The sequence below is a fragment of the Balaenoptera physalus genome (genome assembly GCF_965194825.1).
Source record: "Balaenoptera physalus genome assembly, chromosome: 16".
Classification (NCBI taxonomy): Eukaryota; Metazoa; Chordata; class Mammalia; order Artiodactyla; family Balaenopteridae; genus Balaenoptera; species Balaenoptera physalus.
In genome coordinates, this window is record NC_138898.1 from 70,965,484 (window position 1) to 70,991,063 (window position 25,580).

Sequence of the window (25,580 nt, forward strand, 5' to 3'; positions counted from 1 at the left end):
CATCCAATACTATCTAGCTGGAATATGATAGCAGCAGTTTATTTTCATTGCTTTTGTTTGTTTGTTACCTTCTATTTATGACCCAACCTGAGGGGAAACAAGAATCACTGTTAAGAACCGTTTATGCAGCAGCACTCGAGGCCATGTTCAAGATCTTAGCGTCACACGCCCATCTTACAGGTAGAGAAAGAGACACGGGGCTTGCCCAGCATCACAAAGCTAGTAAGTGGGGGGCCCAGGACTGCACTCCCTTCTCCCCTCCCTCTCTTCCTCTGCCCTTTCCTCCTTCCGAATCCTCTGTCCGATCTAATCCTGTCTAATGCAGCTCGGTCAGCCACGGCAGATAATTTCAACCCTTTGTCTATCACCTCACTGTCTACAGGGAGAGCCTGACAAAGACAAGCCCAAGCAGTACCCACCCAGGGTTCAAGCAGGCGCACAGGAGACAGGCAAAGCCATCTTTGGGTGTAGTCGGGGGCCACGGTGGGCTAAGCAGCGCGCAGGCCCTTTCCACAGTCACTGGATGCTGCAGGGCGGTTTCTCTCACCGTGGGACTGAGCCGGCCTCTCCCCTTGTGAGGCCATGTCCCACACCCTGAGTCACAGCCAACCCTGGCGACATGTAAGGCCCACGGATTCACACAGACAATGGCGGCCTTGCCGGAAGCTCTTGCAGCATCCCTGTCTGCTCCAGGCCTTGCACACCTTTCCAGCCTCTTCTCACGTCACGCTTACCCTGCATTCACTACACTCCAACCACCGTGGCCGCCCTTCCGTTCTTCCAGCACTCTGCCCCTGCCCCCAAGCCCACCTCTGCCTGGACTGTGCGTGCCCAGAGACACACAGGGCTGGCTCCTTCTGAACCTTCAGATCACAGCTCAGAGGGGCCTCCTCTGACCCCCCACCTCAGCTAAAGTGACCTCCCCGTCTCCACCCTAGTCATTTTCTATCACACTGCCCTGCCCCGCTTTCTTAATACAGTTGTTCCTTGCTGAAATTATGGTCATCATTGATTTTGCTTTTCTTTACTGACCATCTATCCACACTAGAATGTGAGCTCTGAGAAGGCGAGAACATTTCTATCTTGTTCACACAGTAGCCCTAGGACCAGGGACAGTGCCTAGTTCAAAGCAGGGCTCAGAACAAGGCAAAGTGGGCTCAGAGTCTTAGGTCAGCTCTCTCCACCTTCTGGCTCTCAGAATGTATCACCAATGTTGAATGCTTGCTGTGAACGACTTCAGCTCCATCACCAAGGCCACCACCCACGTCCTGAGCTTAGTACTATGTAAGTGACACTGGTGTCACTCAGCACAAGCAAGGGGGCTTGTTCATTTCCTGGCCAGACTCCTGTGATGGCTCGGAAATTCTTCCTCTAAAACTTTTACCCACTGCTCCTGTTTCTGGCCTCTGGAATGGACAGGGAAACCCATTCCCTCTTCCATCAGTCAACAAATGTTTGTGGAGGATCCCTCAGACTGAGAGGGAGGCAGAACTCATATACCTGAAAAGATGCAGGGAATGCAAATACAGAAGTAAACAAAGACGCCACCACCACTTGTGTTTGACAGAGACTCAAAGGTTGGCAGGGGAGAAGGAAAGCTTTATGGTGAAAAAAAGGGAAAGCTTCAGGTGTCCCCTGAAGGAAGCCAGAGGCAGGCTAACTAGAAGCCGGCGTCTCCTGTGACTGATTTGGGGGCATGTTTGGCTTTCTCTGGTTGGTTCTGAGCTGAAAAGGGGATGAAAAGTAGGCAAGCTGGCAGTCACTGCCAGTGTCCTGACTTCCCGGTCCAGTTGCTGCAGAGGTTGTGGTCTGACTCCCTGGACTGCTTGCTACAGTTGTGGGCCGGAGTTCTGCTGCCGTACAGGGTCTAGCCACCGCGGGTTTGTGTATTCAGTCTCTCCCAAGGCAGGATGTGGCGAGTGGCGCTGGACTCCTCTAGACACATACTGGGGATGAGGTGAGGGATGGGAACGGGTATTTCCGGGCAACTGGCCCCGAGCACAGGCCTCCGCGTTTGCCTGTTGCCTCAGCAAGGCAAGTTCTTGAACAGACTGCTCTCGGGTGGGACCGGTCAGGCTGGCACCCCTTAGGGGTCCACGTGCAGGGAACCTAAACCACCCTCAGCTTCACCCTCTCTTTCCACTGGTTTCTGGCTGACTCTGGCTTCTGTCTTGCAGAGGCTGCAGGGCGATGAGACCCAGCTGCCTTCAGCCTGGGAGGATTCAGAAGATTGGCTTTTAACGCACAATTTAAAGTCAATGAAACTCACCTTGGCTGACCTGATAAGCCAGGGCACAGCCATGCTGTGAGTCTGAAGCCATTCCCCTCTCCCCCCAAGCCTGCAAGACACGTCCATCCCCCTGAGCCCAAAAGACCCTTTCATAAGACTTTTCTTCTTCAGGAAGGAGGGTAGCAATGTCACGAGGAAAATGCACATCTCCACCCAGACCATCCACCAATTCGAATCCAAGCTTTCTGAGTAAGTATGTTTTTCAGTGTCTTCCCAACAACCCAAGAGCTCAAGAAGTACCTGGTTTGAGCAGCCTGAAAATGACTTTGTTCAAACGACAGTCTCTGTGGGAACTTGGGCAGGCTTCTTCCCGCTTTTAACCCCAATTTCCTGTTTTTGCAAATAACGAGGTTGGACCGTATCAGTTTTTCTCAGCCTTTTAAAATCCATGGTCCCTTTGGGTGAACACATAAAACTTCACAGCCTCGTCTGATGGGTAATGGTTAAGAGTGACCACTTTCGATGACAGATTGATTGGGTTAATACTTTTACAGATATATGTCAAAAATATTCAGGCTCCCCACTTCCAAACCAGATTTTTTTTTAAAGCTTCTCTTTGGTTTATTTATTTATTTGGCCACACCAAGAGGCTTGTGGGATCCAAGTTCCCCGACCAGGGATCGAACCTGGGCCCTTGGCAGTGAAAGCCAGGGGTCCTGACTACTGGACCGCCAGGGAATTCCCCCAAACCAGATTTTGACAGCACCATCCATCCCCGGTGTAGCAATTTATGGGCCATGATTACTGCTTGCCTGAGGTTTCTTAAAAGGTTAGAATAATTAATAGCCAACATTTCTTAATGTGTCAGGAATTCTGCTAAGAGCTGCACACATTATCTTATTTAATCCTCACAACAACTCAAAATATAGTGTTACTCTCAAGACAGTTAACCAAAAGTCAATTGCTAAATAACCAATTTGCCAAATTTATCAAAACATTTTAACTGTAACTTTTATAGCAAATTTTATTGGGTTGGAAGGTTAAACAGATTTTAAAGATTTCTGCAATATTTTGGTTGATTGGTTTTAATTGTGAATCCAGCAATTTAAGGAATGTTTCAGGTCTCTTCAGTTAATTGGTCATTTGGCAAATTGATTTTCAGAGAATTGGTTTTCAGTAAACTAACTTTTGGCAAATTGACTTGGATAAAGTCTTCTTATCTTCATGCTGGAGCTGATGAAGCTGTAGAGTTTACCACACTTGTCCAAGGTCACACAGCTAGTAAACAGCAGAGCTGGGTCTCAAAGACAAGCTCGTCTCATCGTCTCATTACCTGCCCATGCCCTTACCTGCACCCACACTCATGCATGCCTTATGACTCTGCCCACTGCCCCATGCCCATGAGTTTATATCCAAAGGCCTTCCCTGCCCTTCTCTGGGCCCCCAAATCCCACCTGCCTCAGTGAGGGCAATTCAGTTAAATTCACGTGGCTGAGTCCTTAACTTGAGTGCCTGTTACAGGCTGGTCTCCAAACAGCCACTGGAATAGTTTGCAATAAGGGAAACTCAAGAAATTCCCCTGGTCACTTACTATTCAAAAACTAAGTTTTTTGTTCATCAATCCACTGAGAAACTGCTGCTGAGTTGCCTCACTTGTGCATTTATGATCATGTCCAGGTGACTAGGAAGTCTCACCTGAGAAGACACAGATTTCGAAGACCCAACACAGCCAAAAATAAATATAAATAAATTAATTAATTAAAAAAAAAGACACAGATTTGAGAAGAGCAAGAATGTTCTTCCACCTTCCTCATGAGAACGCCCCCCCCCATCCTCCATAGACTGGCCCTCCCTCGAAGCCCGCCTAGTTCCACCAGACCACAGCTGTTTATAATGAACATTGCATCAGCAAAAGGACCCCACACACACTTGATCCCTTTCACAATCCCCTCCATCCTTTATCCCAGAAAACAAAGACCTTCAGTTTTCCCTTTGCTAGATTTTGCCTTATATTCTCCCAATGCCTTAGACACATTAAAAGAAAGAAAGTCCCATCTGCACTTTCCTTCCATGTATGTAAGTGGCTGTTTTGCTCAGTGATGAAGCTGACCTTGGGTGACAAGTCTTCCTGGTGTTTTGACAGAGCTATTGAACTCTATCAACAGAGAATTCAGTGGCTCACAGAAAACAGCAAGAAGGTAATAGATTTCATTCTTCGCCCCCTTTCACTCATTCCACCTGTACTTGTTAGAACCCTTTCAGATGCAAGTGCTAGACCTCCAATTTACATTAGCCAAAGCTAAAAAGGGAATTTCTAGACCTACAGAAATGAAAAACTCAAACACAGCTGTATCCGGGGGTTCAAATGATGTCATTCTTTGTCTCTGAGCTCTGCTTTCCCCTGGGTTGGTTTTACTCTCGGGAAGGCTCTCCCAAGTCTTGGGAAGATGGTCACCAGCAGCTCTAAGCTTACATGTCACCGGCTAAAGTGACATGTCAAAAAGGATCTCACCTTGCTTTCCCAGTACACCCTCCCAAGTCCTGGGATTGACACTCTCTGTACCAATTTAGACCAGTCATCATAGCCAAGAGGATGAGATGCACTAACTGATTGGGCCTGGAACAAGTGCTCACTCCTGGGGAAAGACAGGGGGCGAGGGAAGTTAGGGAAGACTGGGTGAGCCCCCCCAAACCTCATGAACTGAGAAAAGGGAGACAGATGGCTGCACATGGAAAGCCAGAATGCTGTTACCAGAAGAGGAAACAGATCCTGGGTGAGAACAGCAGAAATCCCCTGGACCGTTTAACCTCAGACCCCTAATGAGATTTATGATCAACGCTGATCATCTGGACATAACTTTTGAAAGTTTGATTAAATGTTTTCCTCAGACCCAAAGAGTAGAAGAGTGATCATGGGCAAATTAACCTTTATTTTGCTTTCTTATTTGCTTTAGCCTATATTCTTCCACTGATGCTTTTCTGGCCCACCATTTGCTTTCACCTTAGGCAATCCTCAACTCTTTTCTTAAACCCTGGAACAGGCAAGATGCTGAAATCCATGCTCCCCACCCCCAAGCCCCACCTCTACTATCCAGGCCGATTCCAGGGTGTAGTCTACATCTCAGATCCAGAACCATCTTCAGTTGCTTAGACAGGTCAGCAAATGCACATCTCCAGCTGTGGCCTGCCCCCTCTGGTTGCACGTGGTAACACAGGCAGAGAGAACTGAGAGGGGTGAAATCCTCACCTACTCCACAAACATCCATTCAGAGAATGTTGCTCTCACCTGCCTACCCACATCACACCTGTCCTGGCACTTTTGACAAAGGGGGCAGGGATTGCTGGTTGGGTCCTTCTTCCCCTTACCCCTTTCTGATGGAGTTACCTAGGAGCCAGGAAACAAGCCCCGACTGGATTCCAGGGAAGCAATCACCTGTAAACCAGCTCATGAGTCTTCCGGGTGCTGGGGCACCTGGGGTGACGCATAGTCCATCACTGGGCCCAGTTCCCGACTCTGCTGTCAGCAAGGCCTCACTTCTCTGGGTGTCCGTTTCCATATCTGCAGAGGATAAAAGCAGGGGTTATTAACCGGTGGCACGCAGGCAGGTCTGGCCCTACAACCATGTTTTTCTTGGCCTCCATAGTTTTATTTTTTGAATTAGTTGGCAAGATTTTAAAATCCTGATATTTCACTTTTATGTCTGCTTTCAGTCTTCTCTTGAAAAACTGGGACTATCTGGCATCACTGGGCTCCAATTCCCTCTTATTTACTTTTCCAGTTATTTCTATGGGATGAGTTTCTAGAATTTCAATGGCTAGGTTTAAGGGAATGCATGTTTGTTTGTTTTAAATTTATTTATTTTATTTTTGGCTGTGTTGGGTCTTTGTTGCTGCGCGCGGGCTTTCTCTAGTTGAGGCGAGCGGGGGCTACTCTTCGTTGCGGCGTGTGGGCTTCTCACTGCGGCGGCTTCTCTTGTTGCAGAGCACGGGCTCTAGGCGCAAGGGCTTCAGTAGTTGCAGCATTCTTCTATAAAACGGGTCTTCCTTCTGCAGCTTCTTGTTGAGGTCGGGGAGTGCTTGAACGTCTGCTACACAGAGCTGCCCAGTAAAAGGTTTGTAGAAGCACAGAGCTGTGCTGGTTGTTTCCGCACGCCCTCTTTGGTTTTAGGCATTTGGCCTCATCAAGGGGGCCAGAGTTGGCATCCTCATTGATGTGTCAGCTGTCAGCAGTGGCCCTCAGAAGGAAGAGTTCCAAAATGACCTCATGGTAAGTCTCTCTGGCACAGAGAAAGACCTGGAACTGGCACCTCCACCCCACCCTCCCCTTGTGAGCTTGCTAATGGGCTTTGTTTATAGCAAGTGCAAAATGGAGTGTTTTGCAAAGAGCAGTTCACACTTAATTAGCACCTACAGTTAAAAAAAATATATGTTGAGTTCTGCAAAACCCAGCCTCAGAGTCTTTCTCAGCTGCAGTGTGAGCTTCTAGTATTCACACCACAGCAGTCCCTACTAACCTGATTTTGTCTCAAGAGCCCGGAAAGAGGGCACGCAGGCGGTAATCAGTTGGACTGACTTCAGCACAGCACGGGCTTCCAGCCTTTTCCAGACAAGGAGCTATCCTGCTTCCTTTGGCCGTAACTCAGAAGCTAAGAACTCTAGGGTCAAACCCCAGGCACCTCCACCACTTCTCGGCTGTGTGACCGTGTTACCTCATCTGTAAAACAGGGATGATGACAGTCGCCACCTCACAGGGTCACCAGAGGACAAAAGGAGTTCATGCAAATTAAGTGCTCAGTACAGAGTCTGGCATCGAAAAAAGCCTCTGTAGTCTCTGTGAAGTGATACGGAGGGTCTGTTTTCCTAGAGGAACCTCTAAGAGCTTTGAATGAGACCTTAGCAGCAACAGCTGATCCCAGGACCCTTTAGAGGGATCAACATGGGCCAGTTTCCAGACTTGTGCCTTGTTCCTGGTCTCAGCAGGTGTCAGGGAACAGGTGTCAGTGCAGGCCCCCCTTCCTGACAGGTCCCAGGGCCCGGTTTCCAAAGATCCCCCAGCTGGGCTGGTCCAATCTTAGCCAGGGCAAGGCTCATGTTGGCAGCAACAGGTGAAGTTTGTAGCTGGCCGGGAAGAAGAAGGATGAGTTATGTTATTGTTGGATACTCACCAGGTTGAGCCTGAGAGCATCCAATGGGTTGGCCCCGCACCCATCGCTCTATCCCCAACTCACACGCCCGGGACAGAAACCGCTGCCCCCGACCTCCGTTCTCCTCCCTGGGTGCCACAGTGAAGTGCTGAGGGTCCAACCACAGCATTCGCTGAGGTGGGTCCCCATCCCACTGCACCCGTGACCCAAGTGCACAGCAGCTGCGGCAGAAGAGCACGTGGTCTGCGGTCAGCGGGAGTAAGAGCTCAGCTCCCGGACTGGCCCGTCAAGCCGCGGGCTGACCACCTAGGCCCCATACCCGCCAACCACAGCCAGGAGCAGGCGGGGATGGGCAGCAAGCAAATGTCAACGTGGGGCTACTAAGCTGGGCCTTAAGCGACCCTGTTTCAGTGCGGCTCACACCCCAGCCCGGAGGGCCCAGCCACGGCGTGAGAGGTGGAGCCAGGCTCCACGTGGCCCGTGGCTCTGGCAGCCAGCGATGTCCTTTTGCCCACCAGAGCCTCATTGATGAGCAGCTGAGCCACAAGGAGAAGCTGTACGTTCTGTCCTTCGGTACCACCACCGGCACCCTGTGGCCCAGCCCAGTGGAAGTCGGCACCTCCAGGTGAGTGATTGCCCAGCCTTAGCCCTGATGTCTACCTGGTCATCTTCCTCTCTAAGTGTTAGTGTCTTTACTGCATGATTAAAGTGCAAGACCCCCAACAGATAAGTGAGACAATTCACAAGAGCAGAAACACAGGGAGCCAATAACTTTTGGAAAAGTCACCCCACGAGCACCACAAAATGAAAAGATGAGACACCATTTTTACCCAGAAAACTAGCAAGGTAGTTTTATTATTATGAAAATAATACATGCTCATTTTCAAAAATTGGAACAGAATAAGAGGATAAATAATAGCAGATGAGTCTCCCTCTTACCTAGTTTCCCCTCACCTCCCAATAACAGTTTCTTCTATCAACTTCCACAGTCTTTGCACATACATGCATCTGTGTGTTTATCCTCTCTTATTTAAACATAATCAGGAGCACATTACACTGTTTTGCATCTTGGCTTTGCACCTAATCTTGACTATCATTTTCTCTCAGTACACAGAGATCAACCTCATTCTTTTTAATAGCTGCACAGATTCCACTGTGTAGATATACTGTAATTTATTTAGCTAGTCCTTTGGGAGTTTCTGGTTCGGAGGGTTTTTTGCAGGTGGGGAGAGGGGGAAGGTAAGAATTTCTACTTACTTATGCCAGTAAATAGACATCTCTTTTCCATGAAGGGAGTAGCCTTGATCATCCACCATGTGTTAGGTGCCATGCTTGGCACTTCACATGTACTCTCTTACTTAATATTTATAGCCAACACATGGGATAGGATTACTATCCCCGTTTTGCAGATGAGGAGACTGGGACTCAGGTTAGGGAACTTTTCCAAAATGGCAGAGTCAGGATTGGATCCCAAAGCCCAGAGCGGATCCCAGGGAAAACCACATGCTTGGGTTTCTGGGACGGAGGTCCCCTTGCCCAGCACTAGCTGTAAAGAGGAGCCCTTCCGGGTAGAGAAGTACCGGTTCGGCAGCGCAGGCTTTGAATCCTGGCTCTGACAGCTACTGGGGCATCTTGACCGGTCCTTTAACTCCCTTATTAGCAGAATGAGGCAAGGACAACTGTTTCTCACAGAGTTGTTGTGAAGATGAGTGAAAAATGAGTACTTGGCACAGGGCAGGTACTCAGTGGGTAAGAGTGTTTTTTACTGTGATTTCCACTCTTGTTCAACCCCCGAGCTCTGGAATGTCAGACCTGGAAGTCACCTTGAGACCATCTAGCCAAGAGTTCCTCAACTGCAATTATTCCTGGTCCTCCCTTGTGATTTTTGTCATATCCCTGCCACCTGAACTATTATTTACTCTGTGCCACTTGTCCTATTATCGATTTTTTAAAATATCAATGCTATATTTACTTTGAAGGCAACTATCAATACCATAACTGAGAAGCCCGTATCACTTGCCATAATTAGAAAGTCGCTATAAAAATAAATAGAATGAAAGCAGGCAAAACAATGTTATTAAATTCCAGCTTGAAACCTATTGGCTAGAGAGGGCGCCAGGCCTGGGATTTGTTCTCTTTGTTTAAAAGGGAGATTCAAACAGTTATCATAATGAAGGACAGACTTACTGGCAACGAGCTGAGGGGTCTTTTTTGCAGGGGGAGGTCAGACTGAAAGAGAAATGGAAAGAGAAGGGCTGTCTCACTAGTGCCGCATGAGGCATTTAGCCAAGAAAGCTCTGTGTTATGTCATTTTCCCCGTCGCGAGTGGTGTGCATCCCAACCCACGTGGAATGTAGCCACACAGCCTCAGTGCCTTCTCTTCAAGCCCTCTTAGGGTTAAGGGATTAACTCTGTGCTTCAGGCTGAGGTCTGCCTCCCAGGAGAGTTGGAGGGGAAAGGAGCTTAGCCCCAGACCCCCATGTAGCAGAGTCGCTAGAAGCTCAGGCCCTAGAGTCACACCTGGTTTGAAATCTCAGCGTTGCCAGCTGCTTACAGTATCACCTTGGGCAAGTCCTAACTCTGAGACTCAGTTTCCTCATCTATAAAATGGGAATAAAGGTATCCACCTCAAAGAATGATTGTTCGATTTATACCAGCTCGTACCTGTCCTGGGCCTGGCCCCTAGTAAGAGTTATTAGGTTGTTATCCTCTCCCCCAGCCTCCAGGAACTCAAGCTCTGGGTAAAGAAACTGCAGCCTGACAGAGGCAGCAATCTGCTGCAAGCCCTGAAGAAAATCTTCGCTCTGAAGGGGCTGAATTCTCTGGTGACCATAATGGGAAGCTGGTAGGTCTCCTTTCCTAAGCTGATAACATGAAGGGGTTGGAGAACCAAACCACTGTTAGAGAAAAGACCATCAAGACTCTTCACGTACGCTTGAGAGAAGGACTGTGTTTCCAGGCCATTTGTCCACAGATGCTGGGGCGGGGCAGCCAGGGTGGTCAGGCCTGTGGCCCGCTCAGCCCTGCATCTTACACAGGTGACCTGGGACACAGGTGGTTGATTAGATTTGGTAGATGTTCCTTGGGAATTACCATTTTGCTGGGGAACGTCCTCAGGCTGAGGTGTCCCCTTCTCTTCTTCCGTCTTCTCCACAGCCCAGATCAACCTTCTGAAATCCTGTCCGAGTACATCCAACAGTCCACCATGGGAAGGGACCTCATCACCCACATCGTCACCTACAAATGCGATGATCAGGTGCCCCCTGTAAGTATCGAGATTCTCCAAGGCTTCCCTTGGATTGGCTATAGAGAGCTGGGCCAGCCTTTGAGGCCCCCAAGCTGCGGACCAGAACACAACTCTCCTTATACCTAGTTCTCCTGTTGGTAAGCTCAGTTGGGAGGCTCAGACGAGCCCTAGTGACGGCTCACCCTGTCACCATCCCCGCAGGCTGTTCTGAAGAACCTTGCAGAAGCTCTTGGGGGCTACTACCACTGCTACAGCCCAGAGACAGAGGTAAGCCCTTGGGCCAACACACTGCCCCCTCCTCCCATCCCTGCCTGCCTCCAAGGTTGTGCCTGGGGAATCTGGGCCAGACAGACCATGCTGTGTGTGTGCTTGCTTTCCCCCCTCCCCAACTCAGTGGGTTTACAAAGGTAAAATCAGGTTAAAATGAATATGTGGGAAGAACAGAAACAACATGAAGTCACAAGACATCCTTTTGTCGGTGTGTATGATGAGTTGATTACACGCCGGTAGAACCCTGAATCCCTATCCAGTTGCCATCAACATGGGCCCCGGCCCACCTCTGCTCCCACCAGCGCTCTGAGTCTGAAGCAGTTGCTTCAGTTCTCTCTCCTAGATGGACCCCACCTACTGCAGGAGACGCACAGCAATCAATTCTGAATGAGCAAGTAATTCAATACCAATCCATCCATTAGTATCCTTGTCCCGGTTAATAATAACATCGCATACTCCGTGTCCACAATGGAGTTGACAGTTAACAAATGTGTGGGTAGATCCACTTGGCAGATTGAGAATCCAGCCGTCTGCTCAGCTAATAGGCTGTGCCTTGCCTGCTAACCTAATCGCCGTGAGCACATGAATATTTGCATCTCACAAGTACGTTCAAGGGTCAAAAAGTCGGACATTTCCCACGAGGGAGCCAAGGTCAGGCAACATTTTCCTTGGGCAGAACCCCTTCTTGTTACCTCATTGCCCAGACCCTAGAGGAGTCACAGACTCCAGTGGCTAGGAAAGTACAGTGAGTGAATGAAACTGGCTGGTTTAAGAAATATTTTCTGTTAAGACCTGTGAACCTCTTGGCTTATCTGTTGTTTTTCCACTCTTGGTAGAGGTATGGTTAAAACAAATTTCATTGCCTTTGTTATTATGGGCAAAACAACAGTGCAAAGGTGACAAAAAATGACAACTGTTTCTGATGGGGACACAACAGTGAGCGGTAAGGAGTGTGGTGAACGAAACAGCACTTGCCACAGCTGAAGAGGCACCTTCGCACAGCCCCAGCTGGGTGTTCTGTAGGAGTGTGACCACCAGTGTTGCCAGGTCTTCTGATTTTTCAACAAGAGCCAGAAACCTGGATTTTTGTATGTGTGTGATTTCTTTACATTTTTTAAAAATTGCGGTGAAATTCTCATAACATAAAGTGAACAATCAAGGGCAGTTAGTACATTCACAATGTTGTGCAATCACCACCTTTATTTAGCTCCAAAACATTTCCATCCCCCCAAAAGGAAACTCTGTACCTATTAAAGCAGTGACTCCCTGTTCCCCCTCCCCTGCAGCCCCAGGTAACCACCAATCTGCTTTCTGTCTCTAGGGATTTACTTATTCTGGATATTTCATATAAATGGAATCATACACCTTTCATGTCCATCTTCTTTCACTGAGCATCATGTTTTCAAGGTTCATCTATGTTGTAGCCTGCATCAGAACTTTGTTCCTTTTGGGTTGAATAATATTCCATTTTCTGGATATACTATACTTTGTTTATCCATTCATCAGTCAATGGACATTTGAGCTGTTGTGAACTGGTATGATTATTGGTGTACAAGTATCTGAGTCCCTGTTTTCAATTACTGTAGGTATAAAGCTAGCAGTAGAAATGCTGGGTCAGGTAGTAATTCTGTTTAATTTCTTGAGGAGCCACCAAACAGTTCTCCACAGCAGCTGCACCATTTTACAATTCCACCCTCATCCCACAGTTCCAATTCCTCCTCCTCCCCCTCCCCCCTCTCTCCCGCTCCCCCTCCCGCTCCCCTCCCCCCATCATTATTATTATTATTATTATTGTCATCCTAGAAGGTGTAAAGTGTTTCTTCACATTTTTAAGGCTAGACAGCCCTTCAATTGTTTAAAAACACTGCAAGCCAATGCTGTACAAATGGAACACTGACTTTCGCAGGCTCTGTCCTGCACATGGACCCCGGTTTATAACGTCCGCTTTAAAGAGCCTGCCGCTCCGCCTTAGGGATTCACGTGGCTGCCTGTCCTTTCCCGCCTTGGCCACTGCCGGTAGCCAGGTGACTTCTGCCTGACTGATTGCCCTCGCCACCCCCAGATCTACAGCAGCCGGGAGGTGGATGAGCTCCTGGCAGAAATCCAGAAGGCCCAGAGCCTCCGGGGCCACGTCCAAGCCTTGCACCAGAGCGCCCCCTGGGAGGAGCCGACCGGCTTGATGCACGAGGTAGGCGGTGAGAGCCCCAAGCTCAGACCTTCCGCGGAGGTGCGCAGCTGGCCTCACCATGGTCTCCTGTCTCACCTGTCACGCAAGTCCCGAAAATGGAACAAAGCGAGGCCCCGCCCCCCGCTGTCCCAACAGCTGTGAGCTGCCCAGGCCTCCGCTGGAAGGATCCTGGTGGATTTTCTAACTGAAAGATTTATTTCAGAGAAAGGCCAGCAGGCTCCTGCCACCCCTTCCCCCTACCACTGCCCCTCCCTTCCCCCCAGTTTGGAGAACAATGAAAACCTCAACCACACTGTAGCCTGTCTTGAAGACGGTCTTCCCACCAGTATCTCACTCAGGGCAAAGGCCCTGCTTGGGGACGCTTAATTTAACATCAGCAGAGTAACTCAGAAAGCTTACGGACACAATCAACGTTAAAGCTGCGTACCGAAGAGAATTGGGAATGCGTTTATAGCTTCACAGAATGAATGTATGGATTTGGGGTACCAGACGTTTTGACCTGGCTGGATGTAGTGAAAGAAACACAGCACCTAGACTGGGATTTTAAATTTTAGTTTCAGCTCTTCTACTGATTATCTACAACAATAACAATAATTATTAGTAATAACTATTATAATAGTTTTCATTCGCTGAGAGCTCACTATAAGATGGGCACAATGCTTAATTCTTTAAATGCCTTATTTTATCTTTACAACAACAGTCTGCGGTAGGTATGTTATTACCCCCATTTTACAGATGAGAAAACTGAAGTTAAGAGTTTAAATAATTTGCCTGAGATCACAGAGGGAAGCTGATTAGTCTCAGTTGAACCCAGGTCTGTTTGATGCCAAAACCTTGCCAGACGTTTCCCAAAATGAAACACATGTACTACTTGTAGTTTGCAAGATGATTATAAGGTGATACATAGATTAATATTCTTTTCAATGATATGCATTTAAAACTAGCTCATTATGGCAGAAATAGATCTTTCTAAAATTATGTAAGTACAAAAAAGGAAGTCAAAAATTAAAATTGAAATTAACATTAATTTCAATTAATATTATTAAAATTAATAATTAAAAAGATTTAATGTTATATGTTTGATTTTTTAGATATTAAGTAAATAACAGTACAGTGGTACTCATAGCAAAGTTCATGAAGGAGGTGCTCGAATGTCTGAAGTTTGGGAATTGCTGTTCTGTGTTTTCCTCATACACGAGCTATGTGATTTAACCTCTCAGAACCTCAGGTTTTAGGTTGTAAATGTGGACAAGGGAGGCTGGGCTAGATCAGGGCTCCCTAAATGATTTGGTGCAGGAGTTACTTTTCAGTTCCCTGGAGCCTCATGTTTTGAGCCCTGGGCAGGGCCACCTGTCATCTTGGAGTCCAAGGTGCTTATCTTTTTTTTTTTTTTTTTTTTTTTAAAGAATTTCACTTATTTATTTATTTATTTATTTATTTATTGGCTGTGTTGGGTCTTCGTTTCTGTGAGGGCTTTCTCTAGTTGTGGCAAGCGGGGGCCACTCTTCATCGCAGTGCGCAGGCCTCTCACTGTCGCGGCCTCTCTTGTCGCAGAGCACAGGCTCCAGACGCGCAGGCTCAGTAGTTGTGGCACACGGGCTTAGTTGCTCCGCGGCATGTGGGATCTTCCCAGACCAGGGCTCGAACCCGTGTGCCCTGCATTGGCAGGCAGATTCTCAACCACTGCGCCACCAGGGAAGCCCCCAAGGTGCTTATCTTAATGGTAAGGGTGGGAAGGGGTGAGGAGGACGGACAAATGAAAGAGGAAGTGAGTTTCTGGGTATATCTCTCTCTTCTCCTGGAAATTCCAGAAATCTCCTGAGAAGCAGATGGGGATAGTGGGAGGGGAAGGCAGAACTGCCTTTAGTTTACCAGGTAATGTTTTAAGATGCTCCCTTGGATGGGTGGGGGAGACTGTGGACTTCCCAGCTGTAAAATATGATTATGTAAGGATGATTTTTCATTTCAATTAGATTTCCACAGAGATTGCAAAGAGGCCACTCACGAGTCTCTTGCCTAAACCCCCAAAGCATGAGGATCCCCTCACAATTGAGTTCCCAAACTTGGACAAGACTTCTGCAGAATGGCTAAAGACCAATAGCCTGAAAGGTAAATACCCAAAGAGGGAAGAACCCAGGACCCAGGTGACTAACTGAAAGGAATGAACCCTTTGGGGCTTCATGAGTAGTGCCTCAAACCCCACCATTTATTTTTACAGCCAAGAAGCTAAGCCTTTATCAGGTTCTGGCACCCAATGCATTCTCTCCCGTGGAGGAATTTGTGCCTATTCTCCGGAAGACAGTTTCATCAACTATCTATGAGGTAACTCAGATTCAGAGTTCTGTCCAGTCCTTTGCAGGGGAGCTCCTGTGTGGTATTTCCTTTCTGAAATGTTCAGGAAATAGAAGTCATAAGACAGAGCCCAAGGAGCAAGGGCCTGAGGGCCTGGAGTGGGGTGGAGGCATTCCACCCAGGACTCTAGAACTCTCATCAAATCTACTCTAACTGCTGTTTTTCAAAGATACGAAAATGAAACTTGGGAGATTGGGGTAAGAGGGAGTATATTGGGCACCACGGTCGCCTCCTCCACGGAGGTTTTCCTCCTCCCCATTCAGAACACACTCTCTTTGTGTCCTCGCTGTACCTTTTACAGACTTCTACTATCGCTCCTGTAATGCGCTAATGTGTGTATTTGTTACATGTCTAATCCCCACCAAAGTATGAGCCCTTTAAAAGAAAACCTCTTCTCCAACCCTCTATCCCCGATATCTAGTACAAATAAGCACTCAGTGAATGGTGGCTGAGTGGGTGGAAGGAAGGATGGAAAGAAGAATGAAAAGGGTGAATGAGCGGATGGATGGAAATGATGAATGAATAGGTAAAAGAATGGATGTATGGTTGGATGGATGGATGGATGGAAAAGTGAACAGATGGAAGAATGGGAGGGAAAATGGAAGGATGGATGACAGGATAAAGTAAAAAAAGATGAAAGTAAAAAAAATTTTTTTTTTTAAAAATTAAAAAAAAAAAAAAAAGATGAAAGGATGGGGACTTCCCTGGTAGTCCAGTGGTTAAGGCTCTGCACTCCCAATGCAGGGGGCCCAGGTTCGATCCCTGGTCAGGGAACTAAATCCCGCATGCCGCAACCAAGATCCCGCACGTGGAAATGAAGGTCCCATGTGCTGCAACTAAGACCTGGGCACAGCCAAATAAATATATTAATTAATTAAATAAATATTTTTTAAAAAAGACGAAAGAATGAAAATAAAGATTCAAGAAAGGGTGGAAGGATGGAAGAATGGAAGGACGGTATAATGGTAATGGGTGAATAGAAAGATCAGTGGAGGGACTTCCCTGGTGGTCCAGTGGTTGAGACTCTGCGCTCCCACTGCAGGGGGCATGGGTTCGATCCCTGGTGGGAGAACTAGGATCCCACATGCTGCACCGTGCAGTCAAAAAAAAAAAAAAGAAAGGAAAAGAAAGATCAGTGGAAAGGCAGAAGAATGAAAGGAAAGAGAGAGTGTGGGGATGTAGAGTTCTGACAGCCCATGGATGGATGACTAGATGGAAAGAGTGATAGAGGTATGACAACTTGGTGGAGGATGAAAGAACAAAATGAACAAATTTGATTTTCAAAGTGTCCATGAAGGCCCATCTGGGTTCCCAAACCTAAGAACTCATGGCTAGTATGTTTTAAGGTCTGCAACTCTGCTATTACCAAACCTCCGACCATATCTTGTAGTAAAGACTCTGATGTTCAGAAGAGCCTCCTGAGAAGGGAGCTGGCTTGCTGTCAGGCACAGTTCATTCAGGGGACTGTATCCTGAAGGCCCTCTGCTGCCAGCTCCAGACAAGGCAATTGTCTGGTGTGTGGGGAAGAGGGGTGTAATCCAACCCCAGATGTGCTAAGAGCCCATTTCCCTCTCTTGCATCTCACTTGGAGAGCCCAGTGGCCAATTTAAACTTAAAATCCTTCCCCACCTGTGCTTCTGTTCACCTGCTCCCCTCCTGGCCACACCTGAGTGCAGAAGGCAATGGTACAATTTGAATGGCATGATGGGACAATGAAGAATATTCACGTGGACCTGCCCTTCCTGTATGAGTACCAGGTCAGCGGTGGGTCCCATAAGTCAGAATATGAGGTGCGGGGAGGGAGATGGGTGGAATGTGGAGGCACCAAGCTCCTGGCTGAACTCCCTCTTATAAACAGAGGCTGTGCTTCACCCACAGGCCCCTCTGGAGCTTTCTCCACCTCCTCCCCAGGCAGGGACCTGGATGCCAGGCAGGGACCTGGATCAAAAGCCTCTGATCCTTTGGGTCAATATTTACCTCCTCCCCATTTGAGGCAACGAAATACTTTGACTCTTCCCTTCCTGATCTTGTGGCAGACTCATCCATGCTTTAGTGGAATGTTTGTACTGCCTGGATACCCATGGCCTTGACCCACCATTCCCAGAAACCAAGTGGGGTACACCCCCTTCCCCCAGACCCCTTGATCGGCCATGCTCTGCGCAGTCGCTCACTGTGTGTGGCGCATGAGTTTGCAGAAACAGCTCAGCAGAGCTACGCGGATGTATGAGAGACGGATCGAGTGGCTCTCCTTGGCCAGCAGAAGAATCTGGGGCACCGTCTGCGAAAAAAGGTACCTTCCCCCAGTAGTGTTCTTGTCCTTCATGGGTGTCATGTGTGACACAGCACTCAACCAACTCATGAATTCCCTGTTGGTAGCATCATTTAGATTAAGGATCAGTAATCACTCAGCAGAACCCCTGGAGGGAAAAGTCACCACCATCATCCCCAACATCAACAATAGCATCACTCAATATCAACAATGTCACTCAGGAATCCTTCTGTTAAAAAGCAACAGAAACTAAGTGCAAATTGACTTAAACAAATTAGGGAAGTCTGGTTAAGGTAACTGAAAATTCTAGACTAGATTTGATAGTTGTCTTCAGGCATGGCTTGATCCAGAGGTTCGTGCATGTCAGGAATCTCTCTCCACCCCTCAGCTCTGTTTTCCTCTCTGTTCGCTTTGTTTTCAGGCTGGCTTGCCCCTCCAGGTAGCAAGATAGCCACCCAAAGCTCCCAACTTCCTTCCTTCAGTTTAGCACTCCCAGGGCTTGGAGCAAGGGTCCATCCTTGAGCTATTCACTAGGGCCAAGAGGGTTTGATGTTCTGATTGCCTGGGGTCAAATGTCCACTCTTAAAGTTTGGGCTGGCGTCAGCTCTACCCAACTCAAATGGACTGTTAGAGACAGAGGTATTACCCCTCCTCACCCCCCCAAAATCAAGATGCTGCTGTGAGAGGAGGTAATGGATGCTGAGTAGGGAGAACCAATAGGTATCCAAAATATCATTATCACTTCCACACCTTACTTGATGCCTTACCACTTACCAAGTATTATGCTTTGTAATACTATTCATCTATTACATCATTTAATTCTCAAAGCAACCCTGTGAAGAGTCTCATTATAAATAGTTTATAGTTAAATATACCAAGGACCAGAGAGGTGTTGTGACTTGCCTAAGGCCACACAGGAAGTAGGACTTGAACCAAGGCCTTCTGACTCTCTATCCAGTGGCTTTTCTTTTGCTATCCATAGCTGCCTCAAAATGAGAATCGGGGGGAGGAGATGGGGCTATAAGATTTGAAGTAATAAAAGGAGAAGGCTGAATAGCACTAGAGATCTTAAAACAGAGAGAGAAAATAATAAGATACATTTCCCCAGAGGCCCCAGTTATGCCTAATTCCCCATCTAACTTGCTTAGCTTGTTTCTGTTTTCCCTTCATAGACCCCAACCTATAATAATATTGAATGCTAGTAATTTAAAACAAGGAAATGTACGAAATCATTATATGCAGCCCTGTCCTTAAACCATCTCCACCACGAGGCTTTATACCATGATAGACCCTCCTGGAGAGAAGGTTCTACTGTTGTAAACCTGCCTGTGTTGACTTCAGACCATGGAGATTTGGCCAGCTATGAACTTGGCATGCAGAACTCCCCTGGAAAAAACGTTAAATAGTAAAATGGAACAAAATAAACATTATCTGAGAGGTTTGCTTCTCCTCTTAAAGCTTGTGTTTCTTTTTAGGGTGGTTATACTGCTCGATATCTCTGTGACCAATTCCATGTACATTATTCATATCCAGCACTCCCTGAGACTTCTGCTGGAGGAGCAGCTGTCCAACAAGGACTGCTTCAACATCATCGCGTACGCTCCCGCTTCCTGCTTCCCGCTTCCCGTGGTGGGGAGGGCGTGTGCACTCGGATGCCATCGCTGGGCTGAGGCTTCTGGCAGGACGACAGATGTATGGGCACCCAGCATCCTAGGAGGGCCGTCAGTTTATCTGATTTGAAGGATCTTGTTTGGGGCATTGAATAATTAAATGGTTGCAGGACAGTCCCACTGGGGCGAAGGTGATAAGCGGCCCCAAAACACATTGCTTGATCAGCCAGGATAAAGTAACTCAGCCCATTGCCCCATTTGGCTACCAAGCTGATAAACACAAAAGAGAAAAAGAAAGGCCCCCAGGCTTGGTTCCTAGCTCAGTTCTAGCAAGCCACGGTATTTCAAACACTCAGAATTCCAATTATAAATTTTAATTATACATAGATATATCAATATAATTTTTGTATATAGTTATATATTGTATATTATGTATAGCTATATAGAATTAAATTATACAGTTATATATAAAACTATATGATTTAATTATATATAAAACTGTATATTTAAATTATATATAAGTATATATAATATAAATTAAAACTATATAACTATATATTTAAATTATATATTTTATATATAAATTTTAAATATAAATAAACTTAAATTTAAAATGTAAATATTCCATATATAACAAGTATTTAACTACATATACATTTAAATTATATATCACTATATATAATACTATATATATTTAAGTTATAGTTCTGTCTACATAGTTACTTATATTTTTAATCTATAATTATATATAATTTAAATATATGTATAGTTATATATATTTTTTTAATTAATTTATTTTATTTTTGGCTGCATTGGGTCTTCATTGCTGCGTGCGGGCTTTCTTTAGTTGTGGTGTGTGGGCTTTCTCTAGTTGCAGCGAGCAGGGACTACTCTTCGTTGCGGTGCAAGGGCTTCTCGTTGTGACTTCTCTTGTTGCAGAGCACGGGCTCTAGGTGCGTGGGCTTCAGCAGTTGTGGTTGGCGGGCTCTAGAGTGCAGGCTCAGTAGTTGTGGCACATGGGCTTAGTTGCTCCTTGGCATGTGGGATCTTCCCGTGCCCCTGCATTGGCAGGCAGATTCTTAACCACTGCGCCACCAGGGAAGCCCTATATATTTTTTTTTATGCAATTTCACATGAAATAGGGAGTGTTCTAAACCTAATAAGTCAGCAGTTAATATTATATATTAAACTGTACCAGAGTCTAATCTTTCCCTAATAAATTCTACAGAAAAAATGCTTAGAGAAGCATTTTGGACAATATTTTCATTCATTCATCCATCCATTCATTCATTCAACGAACTTTTATTGAAAGCCTGCCATGCACCGTCACTATGCCAGGCATTAGGGATACAGAAGTTAAAACACACAATACCTATCCTCAAGGAATTTATGGCCTAGTAGTAGGAGACAGGCGTGTCAAAATATAAGTGCTATTAAATGTTTTCTGAAGAAATAAGTAAAAGGGAGGATATGGGACTGTGAGGGCTCAAAGCCAGGGTCAGTCTATTCCACCTGGGTAGAGTGAGGTCAGGAAATCTTCACAGAGGAAGTGACCCTTTAGCTGAGTCTTGACAAATGAGTAAGTGTTTGCCCAGCACATGGGAGTGATGGGGGAAATGGGGAGAAAGGGCATTCCAGGTACAGGGAGAAGCACGAGCAGAGGCACAGAGGTGTGACGGACTACAGAACCCTGGGGAGCTGTCAGTGTGAATAGTCCCGTGTGAATAAGGGGTGAGAGGGAGAGACTGTGCATGAGCAAAACACAAAATAAAACACCAGGTGATGGAGGCTTTATAGAGGAGTTTTTATACTATAGGTCGTATAGGTATTGAAGGATTTTAAGCAAGAGTAATAATCTTGAAACGCTCGAGCTACAAGGGGAAGGATGGACTGAAGGGATGCGCTACTGGAGGGTAGACCAGTTAGACCACTGCGGGGGTAGAGGGGGCTTGAGCCAAGGCAGTGGGAATGAAAGACAGCGAGGCCTGTGAGGGGTGCGGGGGAGTTAGAATCTACAGAATGTAGTCACTGTTTGGCTGTAGGGGATGAGGGAATGGTGAGGAGAGGATGTGCCAGGTGGAGCAGAGCTTGAAAGGTAAACATATAGAGTTTGAGATCCTCAGGAGTCTGGGGATTCTCCTGTTAGGAGCTCTAGCCAAGAAATATGGGTTTGCGAGCCATCAGCATTTTGGTTGAAGACATGAGAGGGCATGAATTGCACCTGTGGAGATGTGAAGGGGGAGCGGTGACAACCAAGGACAGAACTTGGGAAGAACTACCATTTGGAGTGTGGGTGGAGAAAGGGAACCGCCAAAGAAACAAGAGAGGAGCAGCCAGAAAGGCAGGAGGAAAACCAGGAGAGAAAGGTGTTTACCCTTTCCCAAGGGAAAAAAAACAGAGCCTGCAGAAGCAAAGAAGGAAGGGGAAGAATGCAGGGATCCACTGAACCTGGCAATAGCGCTCCCTGATAGGAAAACAGTGAGATCTAATGTGTTTTGCAATTCATTTTGGCAAGTATTTAAAAGATTGATAATACCCAGTGCTGATGATAATTTGGTGAAAAGGGCGCTCTTGGAAAGTATTGGTGGAAGTGTCATTTGGTATAGCCCTTGTATTAAATTTCTTTATTCAAGTATAGTTGATTTGCAATGTTGTGTTAGTTTCAGGTGTAGAGCAAAGTGATTCAGTTTCATATATATGTATATATGTATCCTTTTTCAGATTCTTTTCCCTTATAGGTTATTATAAAATATTGAGTATAGTTCCCCATGCTAGACAGTAGGTCCTTGTTGATTATCTATTTTATATATAGTAGTGTGTATCTGTTAATCTCAAACTCCTAATTTATTGCGTGTCAACCTTGCGCAGGGACCATGCTAATCTTCTTGGTATCGTTCCAATTTTAGTATATGTGCTGCTGAAGCGAGCACTAAATCTTTTAAGTGTATGTTCTTTGTTCCTTCGATTAAGCCTTTCAGTGCAGAGTTCTAATGATTGGTAAACCTGGAAAAAAGCAAGAGGAAATTGGTAAAATAATCCTGACAGTAGAATTCTATTCTATTGAATAGAATAGAATATGCAACTATGCATATTCTATGCAACTATTCAAAAGAATGTGGGAGATTTATGTGAACGCATTCAGAAAAAGTCCTCAGTAAGTCCAAATGAAAGGAAACAAATAGTATAGGTTATGTAATTCCATTTCTGTGAATATATATTTACCTACGCATTTTAAAAAATATATGTATTTATTTATTTGGCTGCGCTGGCTCTTAGTTGCAGCCCGTGGGATCTTTTAGTTGTGGCACGCAGGATCTAGTTCCCTGACCAGGGATCGAAACCGGGCCCCCTGCATTGGGAGCATGGAGTCTTAACCGCTGGACCACCAGGGAAGTCCTACACATTTATTTTTTTTTTTAATCCAAAAGAATATAGAACAAAGAGTTAACAGAAATTGGGGGGGGGGATAAAATTGGAGGAATTTTCACTCTTTGTATATTGTTAGAATTTTTATCCAACTATAAGAGAGATATTTCCATGGGAGGGGGAAAGGAGGTCCTTGTTAATATTTATCAGAGAACCAGGGAAGAAGCTTGACTGCAGTGGGTTGAGAAGTAGAAGATGAGGAGGAGGTGGTAACACCGTTTTTCTAGGGAGCACGTCTGTGAGGGGGAAGAAGAAAGAGAGAGAAGTAGCTGGTAGACGAAGAAGTTATATTTAAGAGAGGCGATGGGGAAGAGGGAAGTAGACGCTGGGCATGTGTGTGGGAGAGAGGTCCCTGTGGGCAAGGTCTCAGAAGAGATTGGTGGTGGTGAAGTCAAGAGCCCAGGTGGAGGAATTGCTCCTGAGCCAGAGAGGGGACATCTTTTCCTTGATAAAGGGGATAAATCCTCTTCTCAAAGATTTAAGTTCTGTCTCATAGGGAAAATGAGCTGATACATATACAAAAGAAAAGCTATAGTGCAGATGGAGAGTGAAAAATGTGTTGTGAGGATGAATCAGAGCTAAAAAGGGAGAAACGACTCCTTCCCTGGGGGTAAGGAAGTCCACACAGAGAAGGGAGTGACCCTTCTTCAGGAGGGAAGTCTGGCCAAACTGGTGTTGGCTGTGTCTCCACTGAGGGCACAGCACTGCTCCCACCGTGAATGTGCTGAGACATGTCATGACCAGCAAGGAGATCTTGTGGCTGGCCCAGGACAGTGGCATCCTAACATTTTGGCGGTGTAATCCAAATCTTGCCCCCTTAAAATCCTGGGGAGCCCAAAGAGCTGGGGCACGTATTTTCCCCCTAAGAACAAGCCCTCTTTCCTTTTTTCCAAGGTTTGGAAGCACCATTGAAAGCTGGAGGCCCGAGATGGTTGCCGCGAGCCATAGCAACTTACAAAGCGCCTGGCGGTAGGTGACCTGCTGGGTCTGACGTCAGCCTCCTCTGTGCTATTATTTTCTGGCCCCCCTCCCCTAGAAAGTAGCTCTCTCTAGAATCTTTGCCCTCCGACGGACTCAGGCATGAATCAGGAAACAACCGCCTTCCATTTCCCGCCCTCCCCCTCAGCCTGGCCCTCCCTCTCAGCATGGCCCTCCCTGCCCCCCAGGTGGGTCCTGAGCCTGCAGTGTCAAGGCAGCAGGAATGTCCTCAGCGCCCTGCGGAAGGCTGTGGAAGTGGACTTCAAGGACAAAGACAAACAGCAATCACAGGGCATCTACCTCTTCACCGGGGGCATCCCTGACCAGGACGTGGTGGGTAGGCCACGTCCTGGGCATCACTTATCCTTCGCGACCCCACATCTTCTGCTAGGTGGACGCCTAGCAACTGGTTTCTCCAGCATGATTTTCCAGTCTGGACTTTATCGTGCCAAAGAATCACCTGGAGATGTTGTTCAAATGCAGATGTTGTTAGACCTGGTTCCGAAGGGGCCTGAGAGTCTGCATCTCTAACAAGCTTCCACGGGATGTCGAGGATGCTGGTCTAGGATCTCAGGCCCAGCTCCCCGGCCACGCCCTATTAAGATAGTAAGAGAAATGGTGACCCAGGCTCTTTCATCTTTCCATCCTCAGTGCCACATACTAGACCAGGTACACAGTAGGTCCTCAGGAAAGCAATTAGGCTGAACTGACCCAAGATCAGCGGCTTGGAGAGCCCTCAGCTATGGGCCCCTCCTCCCTGTCTCTCCACAGGCTATGCTCAGCGCCTACATGGCCGAGGCCCGTGTGGGCTGTGACTTCCAGCTGAACGTGTGTCTCTTCTATGTGGGCGAGTCACAGATGGACACCACGCCCCCTGCCTGCTATGCCAGCCGCAGTGACACGGCCGCCGCCTACCGGGAGGTCACCCGGGCTGCTGGGGGCCGCTTCCACTGGTTTGGAGACACAGGTGTGTAAGAGTTGGCTGGACTCTCCGCATCTTTCTTCCCAGACAGTTGTCTCAGTGCCAACATAGCTCCCTATGCTATAGCCATATTCCAGGAAAGCGGCCTGTGAAAATCACATTTGCAAATGTAAAACTACTGTTCTGGAGATGGATGGTGGCGATGGCTGCACGGCAGTGTAAATGTACTTAATGCTGCTGAACTGTACACTTAAAAATGGTTACAATGGTACATTTTATGTTATGTATATCTTCCCATAATTGTTTTAAAGTGAAAAAGAAAAAAAGTAAAACTACTTAAAAATATTTTAGAATGTCAGGGCTGGAAGGGGCCCTAAAGGTCCCTTAGTTTAGCATTTCCCAAAAGGTGATATGTTCGCAGCAGGTGGCTGGCAAGATAGTTGTACATGGAACACAAAGCGACAATTTTTTGTCATAGCTGTAGGAGGTCAGAATATGCCACCTCAATATATGCCACTTTGGCATAAGGATTATTTTGAGTTGAAGACAATTAAGAAACAGCAGATGCCAAAAAACCTCTCTGCTTCCCCTTCCCCCATTTGCCTAAAAGCAGGACATAAATTTCTATGTCCTGCTTCTGTGCCAGGAGATGAAGGATGACTCTTAGACTCTTAAGCTCTGGTTGGCAGCTCTGGGCTCTTCACAGCACCAAGAGGAATCTACGTAACAACCCTCACCTAAAAAACCCTTGTCTTCCATTAGTTCCCCCCAAATATTTACCTTCCCACAGTTTGCCGGCCCTCAAAGCCAAACCCCATTTCCTTTGTCTTGTCATTTCTCTTTGTCTTGTCATTTCTATTGTTCTTCGGTAAGATGCTACAGAAGCCCCAAGTTCCAACCACTCCCTCTGAGTAACTCATCGCTGAGTTTCTCCCCCATGTATG

General features: G+C 46.7%; 2 protein-coding genes across 13 annotated transcripts in view; one reads left to right on the top strand and one right to left on the bottom strand.

The window, feature by feature from the left end:
* The window catches only part of PDZD9 (PDZ domain containing 9), a 365,894-nt gene that overhangs the window by 94,836 nt on the left and 245,478 nt on the right, over nucleotides 1-25,580 (bottom strand). The window lies entirely within an intron of this gene.
* VWA3A (von Willebrand factor A domain containing 3A) overlaps nucleotides 1-25,580 on the top strand; it is a 58,713-nt gene that overhangs the window by 15,374 nt on the left and 17,759 nt on the right. For 11 of the 12 annotated variants that reach the window (XR_014254977.1, XR_014254978.1, XR_014254979.1 and 8 more), the window contains 17 exons: nucleotides 2,178-2,305; nucleotides 2,402-2,479; nucleotides 4,374-4,428; nucleotides 6,399-6,497; nucleotides 7,893-7,999; nucleotides 10,094-10,219; nucleotides 10,531-10,639; nucleotides 10,823-10,888; nucleotides 12,954-13,079; nucleotides 15,053-15,188; nucleotides 15,298-15,401; nucleotides 17,108-17,188; nucleotides 17,627-17,721; nucleotides 19,176-19,295; nucleotides 23,631-23,705; nucleotides 23,903-24,047; nucleotides 24,486-24,681. Coding sequence is in view for 9 of the 12 variants with exons in the window: in XM_082430952.1 (XP_082287078.1) it covers nucleotides 2,178-2,305; nucleotides 2,402-2,479; nucleotides 4,374-4,428; nucleotides 6,399-6,497; nucleotides 7,893-7,999; nucleotides 10,094-10,219; nucleotides 10,531-10,639; nucleotides 10,823-10,888; nucleotides 12,954-13,079; nucleotides 15,053-15,188; nucleotides 15,298-15,401; nucleotides 17,108-17,188; nucleotides 17,627-17,721; nucleotides 19,176-19,295; nucleotides 23,631-23,705; nucleotides 23,903-24,047; nucleotides 24,486-24,681 (1,846 nt within the window). In the remaining 3 variants the exon portion in view is untranslated. The remainder of the gene's footprint in view (nucleotides 1-2,177; nucleotides 2,306-2,401; nucleotides 2,480-4,373; nucleotides 4,429-6,398; nucleotides 6,498-7,892; nucleotides 8,000-10,093; nucleotides 10,220-10,530; nucleotides 10,640-10,822; nucleotides 10,889-12,953; nucleotides 13,080-15,052; nucleotides 15,189-15,297; nucleotides 15,402-17,107; nucleotides 17,189-17,626; nucleotides 17,722-19,175; nucleotides 19,296-23,630; nucleotides 23,706-23,902; nucleotides 24,048-24,485; nucleotides 24,682-25,580) is intronic. The other variant, XM_082430955.1, reaches the window with a different exon arrangement.